Consider the following 9,243-nt stretch of genomic DNA (forward strand, 5'->3'; position numbering starts at 1 on the left):
TACTGAGCTCTATGGCCCAATGGTCTGACTCGGTATTGTCGGAGGGTGAATTGACCTGTGGTGGGTTTCATGATTCATTAGCAGAACACTAAAGTACCTACCCACTCCAGTTACAGAGTAGAACGCAGAGTTTAGTAGTTGCAGCTCTTTATAGAAGAGACGTGGAGATTCTTGTAGAATCTAAATACTAAGTAGATTTATTGGTGAAATACACTTTGGATAGGAAAGACCTAATCCTTAATCTAAAGAACTATTATTATTATTATTTTTACATTTATATCCCGCTCTTCCTCCAAGGAGCCCAGAGCGGTGTACTACATACTTGAGTTTCTCTTTCACAACAACCCTGTGAAGTAGGTGAGGCTGAGAGAGAAGTGACTGGCCCAGAGTCACCCAGCTAGTTTCATGGCTGAATGGGGATTTGAACTCGGGTCTCCCCGGTCCTAGTCCAGCACTCTAACCACTACACCACGCTGGCTCTACATAATGAATAGGTAGATAGGGAGAGACATGCTTCCATTTGCTCTCCAAGAGGAAAGGAAGGGATTCTTCTGACTCACCACAGGAAATGCTTGTGGAGTTATATCAGGAATCATAGAATAGGGACAGGTACAACAGCTAGGAAGACCCTTACTCACTATCTCTACTCCCAGTGCCCCTAGTGGTCATTGGGATAGTCGGTGCAAAATTCCGATGCACTGGAACTCTTATCTCCAACAGGTATAAGGTGGCTTCCTATATTTCTGTGCCAATATGATCCAGCATCTTGAACATTTATATATTTATGCTTTTGTTTCTCATCAAATATTTTAGTCCAACAAAAACTTCACAACTTTTCCAATATTCATTCATTCATTCATTCCATTTCTATTCCACTCTGAACAGTGTACAAAAACCAAAAACAAACCAACAACCATTTAAAACAATCAGCTTAAAACAATATAAACACAAATTTAAAACCAGTTTACATTTCTTTTCCTTCCAGCAGTAATCCATATAACACTCCTGTAAGATAGGCCACTATTATTATCCCCAGATCATGGTGTGTGTGTTGACACTAAAAGAATAGTGGCTAGTTTTAGGCCATCTGCCAGAGTTTGTGGCTATGGTGAGCTTTACATTGAGGAATTCCCAGTTAGCGATCTTAGTAACTATGCTGCTCCAGCTGTCATTTCATAATTGCAGAAGATGGGGTGCATGTTAGTGCAGAAATCCAAACACTCCTCATAGCTCAGCTAGCAAAGATCATGGAAGACTGACATGTGCTATCTATTATTGCTGACCAGAAGAGTTGCAGTGGTGTGTGGAGGTGGAGATAGAGAAAGCACTCTACGGGAAGTTGTTTGGGCAGAAAGTGAGCTAAAGAAAAGGAAATACTGCCTTTGGGTTTTCAAATGTCCACTCCTAGGTGATTTCACTTTTTGTCATCCTTTAATAGGCACATCGGAAGCTGCTGTATACTTAGCTAGACCGGGGGTTCCCAACCAGTGATGCACTTACCACCAGTGGTACTTTGGAAAGTCCCTGGTGGTACAGTGTCTGAAGCGTCACAAGAAGGAGATGCTTGCATGGTGTGCCTTTTCTGTTACTCCTGCTGCCCTTTGCCCCACCTTTGGTAGCTCAGGGGTCGGGGGAGAGGATACAGGAATCCATCTGGGAAAGCACGGCTTCCCAGCAGGGTCAGGCAGGCTGGGAAGCGGGCTGTGGTGGTGGCTGAGTAGATGGGACTGGAGAGGTCCAGTTGCCCCAGGCAAGGCCAGAGGGCCCAGGTTCAATCTCTGGCATCTCTAAGTAGGGTAGGGAAAGACTCCTGTCTCAAACCTTGGAGAGTCACTGCTAGTCCATCTAGAGCTGGAGGAACCAGCAGGGTCTGACTCTGCAGAAGGCAGCTTCCTCTGTTCTTAATTGTCTACGGGAAGGGAAGGAAGGCCCGGAGTGAAATGCTGCCAGCTTTGTGTGTGTCTTCAGCCTACCACTCTGCTGAGGTTTCATTGGTGCCTTTTTCCCCACTGGTAAAGCTGATGTTTGTGTGCATTAAAATGCCAGCTTCCACTCTGTAGTCTAGGAAACATTCACACAATCAAACACTGTGTTCTACTTGGGTTTGGGAGCTGTGTGTGCTCCCAATTTTCAATTGTGTGGAAGCAAGGTAGGAGGAAAACCTGGGTAGAAGTGATTGGGTGGAAGCAAGGCAGGAGGAAAAGCCAGGTTTTCCTCATGTCTTGCTTCCACACAGTCACTTCTACCCAGGTTTTCCTCCTGCCTTGCTTCCTTACAATCACTTCTACCCAGGTTTTCCTCCTACTGTACCTTGCTTCTACACAACCGAAAATTGGAAACACACACAGCTCCCAAACCTGGGTAGAACACAGTTTTTGATTGTGTAAATGACCTCAGTATATATTGCAACTTAGGAACTGATCTCCAATGAGTTTTTCTTGTTCTAATCCCTGTTCTTTCTAGATTTTTTAAATGCAACATGTAAATTAAGGTCCTTCAATTCCTCCCTTTATGGGGTGAAAAACAAAATTGAAAGGGGGTGGATGGGAGGCTGGATCAGGAGAGAAAGATGAGAGAGAAAGAGAAGAAAAACCTGAAAACCATTGGGAAGGACAGTGCAATTCCTCAGTTACTAGCGAAGAGGCCAATAGCTGCTGCTGAGTGTGTTGGCACTTGAGTGTGAAATCATGAGTCAGTCATGTTCCTCCACTCAGAAGGAGATGATATTTTATAGTGGGGGTAATATAGGAGCTCAAGAACTGTCCAGGGTCTCTCTCTGAGATGAGAAGTGGAGAGGAAGGTGAGATGGATATCTGTCTGACAGCCTGAGAGTGGTTCACCTTGTATTAATGAGACGACAAATGCTTGCAGAAAGAGAGAAGACGCCACCATAGACAGTCTAATTCACAGAGTGGAATGGATGTGTGCCTTCGTAGCATCTGGTTTCCTTCAGAAATGGTAAGACGACTGAGGCATCCTAACAGCCTACACCATTTCTTCTAAGGAACAGGTTGCCTTTATGTCATTGCTAGTTTCTTCCCATCACCCTTTGCACCCTCGTCAGTTATTAAGCTGCCAAGAGAGCCACACAATGTGTTTGTAGTAGTTCCTCTGAGAACTAGAGCACACCCTGGGAAGCCAATGACGGCAGAACTCCTTGAAGAAGCTTTGTGGGGCAATTTCTCCAGTGATGGTGACCTTGAAGAGGAAAGTCCTGTCACCAGTGTCTTGGGTGCAGTCCTCCTCATCATGTGTGTCTTTGGGATGACAGGGAATATCTATACGCTGGTGGTAGCCTTTGGCGGCATTTCTGTCCGCTCAACTGGTTCTTTGTGTGTTTACGTCATCAACCTGGCCTTGGCGGACTTACTCTACCTTTCCACCATCCCTTTTGTGGTGTGCACCTATTTTGCCCATGACTGGTTCTTTGGGGATGTGGGTTGCAGGTTTTTGCTCAGCTTGGACCTACTCACCATGCATGCTAGTATCTTTATGTTGACTGCCATGAGCTTGGAGCGTTATCGGGCAGTGACCAGGCCACTGAGGGCCAGGTGGGTTGAAAACAGCTACCGGAAACTTGCCAGCATAGCCGTGTGGTTCCTCTCGTTGTTTCTTACCGTACCCATGATGGTCATGATCCAGCAGCAGGAAGGCAGCAGCCAGAAACATATCTGCCTCCCCACATGGACGCCTGAGGCTTTCCGAATTTACCTCACCATTTTGTTCAGCACAAGCATCCTAGGGCCTGGCTTGGTCCTGGGCATTGTGTACTCTCGCCTCGCCTGGGCCTACTGGAACTCCGTGAAAGTCCTGCAGCCACGTGTGGTGGGCAGGGTCATGAAACAGAAGGTGTTTTCCAGGATCTTCAGCATCATTATAGCCTACTGGGCCTGCTTTGTGCCATTCTGGGCCTGGCAACTAGCCAGGTTGTATTGGTCTGAGGGTTTAGAGATTGGGCCTACTGCTCAGGCTTACCTCAACTTTGGTGTTACCTGCTTGACTTATAGTAACAGCTGCATCAATCCATTCCTTTATACCCTACTCACTAGAAACTACTGCAAGTACATGGAAGCTCAGGGTGGGGAGAGACAGGGAAGGTGGCATGTTCTGTTCAGGAGGAGGAAATATGAGAATCGCCAGACAGAATGCACACCTGTGGCCCAAAGGCCACAGAGCACCATAGAGAGGAGTGCTTGGATAAGGAAGGCAAAGGCATCCCCTGGTCATTAAAGATATTTGAAGGATCATCTTTGTCAATAGAGAGCCAGTGTGGTGTAGTGGTTAGAGAGCTGGACTAGGACTGGGGAGACCCGAGTTCAAATCCCCGTTCAGCCATAATACTAGCTGGGTGACTCTGGGCCAGTCACTTCTCTCTCAGCCTAGCCTACTTCACAGGGTTGTTGTGAAAGAGAAACTTAAGTATGTAGTACACCGCTCTGGGCTCCTTGGAGGAAGAGCAGGATATACATGTAGTAGTAGTAATAATAATAATAATATAATATGTACCTTCCCATTTGCTTAGATCAGTATCTAGAGCCCTCCTCCTTATGCTGGGCATTAGAGGTGCAGATGAATCTCATAGGCAGAGCATCCGGAGACAGCATCTACATAGTGGAACTCCCTTCTCAGGAAGATTCACTTAGTTCAGATGACAGATCAAGACCTTGCCATTTCAGACAGCATTCGGGACAAAAGATAATTGTCCCAGGGCTGTATCTGGCTATTTTGCATTCCTTGACTGCTGCTGTTTTTATGATGTTGCCATTTTATTATGCATTTTAATTGCTTTATTTTTATATTGTCCTGCTGTTTTGTGGATTCCGAAGAATGAAAAGATCAAGTGTAAATATTTTAAATAAAATGAATTGTAACCAAGAAAGAAGAGAGGTTCTGTTGCTATTAAGTATATGCACTATATGTGTGCCCTAAAAGCTTCCTGCAGCCTTTTCTCTTCTCAAAGAGCACCACACTGATCTCCAGCATGGCACACATGCTCAGGCAGGTTATATTCCCACATTATATATTAGTTATTAGAGTTGTTGATGGGAGGCCTAAAGACCTAACATATTTTCCCGTTGTGTGGGTTCAAATCCCAAGGCAACAACATCCAATCCCATTAGTCTCCCAAAGTTCTACTACAAACCAAGCGAATTTTTAATATGCCCTGTATGAGTTTGCCAGCATGAGAACTTCATTCTACTTTGGAGGCCCTCCTCTGGGTCATGCTGCTGGCTAAGATGTGGTGGAAAGGTACGCATAACAGGACCTTTTGCCAGTGGCACCCAGGATTTGGAATGGCCTCTCAAAAGAGGTACATTGTGCTCTCTCTAGCTACCAGTAGAACTTTGCTTAATTCAGGCCAAATTACTGGTTTTAAAAGTAGGTTTCTGTTGTTGCTACTGTTCTATTAATATTGTTGATTTAGCTTGTATTTCTAAATAGTGTTATAAAATGTTTTGTATTATATTGTTTTAACTATTTTGTAAAACAATCTTGATTCCTTAGTAAAAAAGGAGTGGGGTAACAAATAAGAATAATAAAATGCTTTACTAAGATTCAAAATGTACATTGATTACAAGAAGAGGCTTCCAGAAGGGTAGCCATGTTAGTCTGCTGTGATGAAGGAGTGTCTTCTGGCACCTTACAAATGAATACATTTACGATAGCTTAAGCCAGGGGTTCTCAACTTTGGGTCCCCAGATGTTGCTGGACTACAACTCCCATCATCTCCAGCCACAATGGGACCCAAGGCTGAGAACCCTGACTTAAACTTTTGTGGATGTAGTCCAGTTCATCAAAGGTATGAAATTTTGAGGGCAGGGTGTGTGTGTGTGTGTGTGTGTGTGTGTGTGTGTGTGTGTACAAAAGGGAGAAAAGGTAAAAAGTGGCAAAATGGAAGTGAAAATTATCCGTAAAGTTCTAACATAGAAACATGGTGACAATTAACAACTGCAGTAATTGCTGATTTTAAAAAAGTGGCAGGTACAGTTCTGATAAACAAGAATCCAAAAGAAACTGAATGGCAGTACAGAAGATGAATACAGGTGGCCCTCGTTATTTGCGGGGGTTCTATTCTGGCCTACAATCGTGGATAATGCAAATGCAAATAATGAAACCTTAAGTCAATGGGCATTGCGGGGGTTAGGTTCCGGAGCCCAAGAAAATCACCAAAAAGACAGGGTAAAAGCAAAAATAAGACTGGCGCACAGCACCAGGGAAAGATAAGGAGACCCTCAATAGCTACCTCTGCTCCCAATGCCCCTAGTGCTCATTAGGATAGTTGGTGCAAAAGGTTGATGCACTGGAACTCCATCTCCAGCAGTTTCCTCACCCCACAGCTTAAGTCCAGCACTTAGCAGCACAAACCCCCGGCCTGTTTGGTTGGTAGGCTGGCCAAAGAGGCAGCACAAAATTAAACCCATTTCAAGTAAACACACTCGGAGGAGTGTGTGAGAATCAAGGAGTGAGAGAATCAATTTTGAATGGATAATTTTTAATTAAAATTGAATTTTTAATTGCAATTTAAATTAAATAATTGATCGATGATTGATTAAGTGCCATCAAGTTGGTGTCGACTCTTAGCGACCACATAGATTTTCTCCAGGATGATCTGTCTTCAACTTGGCCTTTAAAGGTCTCTCAGTGGTGCATTCCTTGCTGTCGTAATCGGGTCCATCCACCTTGCTGCTGGTCGTCCTCTTCCTCTCTTTCCTTCAACTTTCCCCAGCATTATAGACTTCTCAAGGGAGCCGGGGCAAGTGATAATTAGCATCTTACAAGGGCAGCACAATGTTGCAAGAGGCTCCAGGAAATGGCTCCCAGAAGCTCCACATAAATGGCTCAAAAAAGGGTTCTAAAGGCTCCCTAAGGATACCAAAGGCCAACCAAGGCTGCCAAATGCTACCCAAAAAAATGGCTTTTAGAAGCACACACACACACAAAAAATCTAAACATGAAGACCAAAGCACTCCATTGTCCTCCTCCAAACCCTTCTCACAATGCATGAGCACAAGGAGCAAGAGTACAACCATGTAAGTGATGTGTTCAGAAAACCAAAGAAACTCCATTTTGCCTAGAAAAGCTCATTTTAACTTAAAGTAACCTAGCCCAAACTCAGGGACATCACTGCCTCTCATGAGTAACGTCATTATCTCTCTCCAGCTAAATTGTATCTATGAAACTTGCTAAGACAGCTAAGCTTCCCATGGCCAGAAAACAGGATCTAACCAAATAAGGAGTAATCGCCAGATGAACAATGAATCATTCACATGTATACTAGATACTTAGACCACCATTTTATTGCCACATATACTGTGTCTAGGGTGTCAGCACTATTTAGATTGTCTGTATAAATGTAAGATGCACCTGTAACCAAACTAATCAGTTTGAGAGCATGAGCCTATTGATTACCTATTGCTGACTGCAGAGCAATAAAGCCTCAATTAATAAATCCCAATCCTTGTGTCTGACTGATTGGTTAAGCAGACCCAGGAATGAGCCCCATCCACATCACAAGGGCAGAACTGCGCTGCCGAAAACCGTAGATATGTGAAACCGTGTACTGCACTGATAACAAGGTCAGGTATATATTGCGAAACCGTCAGTGCCGAAACGACAGATGAGGGCCATCTGTAACCAGTTTGAACTGAAGATACCCTCTGCCTCTCTGCTCATTGCCCACAAGCAGAGCAATGGTTACCAATAACAAAATTATTATTTAAAATGTTTTTTAAAAAATATATTTAAAATTATTTAAAATATAAAGATAGAACACACTATTAGAATTCAATCTTGTCCAAAACACTCAACTGTTCCCAATTAAATAGCTGTGATGGCTTACCAAACCAAAGGTTATCTTCAGTTTAGATCAGGGATTCTCAAGGTTGGGTCCTCAGATGTTATTGGACTTCTACTCCCATAATCCCCAACCAAAGGTCACTGGGGCTAGGGATTATGGGAGTTGAAGTCCAATAACATCCAGGGACCCAACATTGAGAATCCCTGGTTTAGATTCAAGAAGTGAGTAAAGATCCCAAACCACACATTTCACATCTTTGGATAGAATTTTATCTCACTGGCCGCCTTCGTACGTCACATAGAACCTGAGGCAAACTCACTTCAGGTTGACCCAGTGTGCCATCCTAATTATTGGAACTGCAGTTGCAGGACCGATTTCCTCCCCCTCCAACCTCCAGATGAACCCTCGGTCTGAAGTAAGGTACACTTACCAAACCAAGGGGCCAGAGGCTGGAGAGTGTCATCTAGGTTGGGCAGGGCTGCACAACTTCGGCCCTCCTGCAGATGTTGGGCTGCAACTCCAGTCATCCCAGACTACTGGCCACTGTGGCTTAGGATCATTATTTATTTATTTATTACATTTATATCCCGCTCTTCCTCTGAGGAGCTCAGTACATGGTTATTTTTATCCTTACAACAACCCTGGGAGGTAGGTTAGGTTGAGAGATACATGGCTGGCCCAGAGTCACCCAGAGAGTTTCATGGTTGAATGGGGATTTGAACTCAGGTCTTCCTGGTCCTAGTCCAACACTCTAACCACTACAAAGATGGGAGTTGTAGTCCAGAAACTGTTGGAGGGCCAAAGTTGTGCAGCCCTGGGTTTGAGTAAGCTGCCCATACTGAAGTTAAGGGCAGGTAGCTCCTCCCACTCTTAAAAGCAACTGGCTACCGTGGCTTTCCATCCTGAGTCGGAGGAAATCAGGGCAGCCAGTTCCGCCCCCTTTGAAGTTTCTATGACTGTAAATTATGATTGTGTAGGAGCGTGCTGGGTGACTCGGAGGGTAACTGCAGCTCCATTGGACCCGCAGTTAAAAGGTACGTCTGATGGGCCCATTGACTCAGGAATGAATCTTAGGTGTAATATCTGAACACTTGCAAACATAAATGAGTTAGGACATCTAAAGTTCCACTGTTCTTGCTAGTAGGAGTCACTAGTGTACCTTATATTACATGTTTTTAATCTTAAGATCTTGCAAAGATTTTTAAAAGATAGGTTAGATGTTATTCCTGGAATATTTCTCCATTAAGAATGCATCTATAGGTCAAATTTATATTGGCCTTTATGTTTGTGTGAAGGGTGTGAAAAGTCTTTTACCCAATTAGATTAGCAGTTATTTCTCTGAACTGCTAATCTAATTGGGTAAAAGGCTGCCTCTTTACATTTTGGCCCTCTGTCAGTTTCCAAAATAAAAAGCAACCTTATATGGACATGCGAAGAAAGCAAAG

At 44.0% G+C, this 9,243-nt stretch overlaps 1 protein-coding gene across 1 annotated transcript; it reads left to right on the plus strand.

Annotated features, from left to right (window-relative positions):
- Positions 1-2,753: 2,753 nt before the first annotated feature.
- LOC128327671 (urotensin-2 receptor-like) lies at positions 2,754-5,375 on the plus strand. Its single transcript, XM_053256736.1, has one exon. It carries the CDS (start codon positions 3,142-3,144, stop codon positions 4,228-4,230), a length of 1,089 nt encoding a protein of 362 aa, XP_053112711.1. The 5' UTR covers positions 2,754-3,141; the 3' UTR covers positions 4,231-5,375.
- The last annotated feature ends 3,868 nt before the right edge of the window (positions 5,376-9,243 follow it).

Source organism: Hemicordylus capensis, chromosome 5, assembly GCF_027244095.1.
Source record: "Hemicordylus capensis ecotype Gifberg chromosome 5, rHemCap1.1.pri, whole genome shotgun sequence".
NCBI lineage: Eukaryota > Metazoa > Chordata > Lepidosauria > Squamata > Cordylidae > Hemicordylus > Hemicordylus capensis.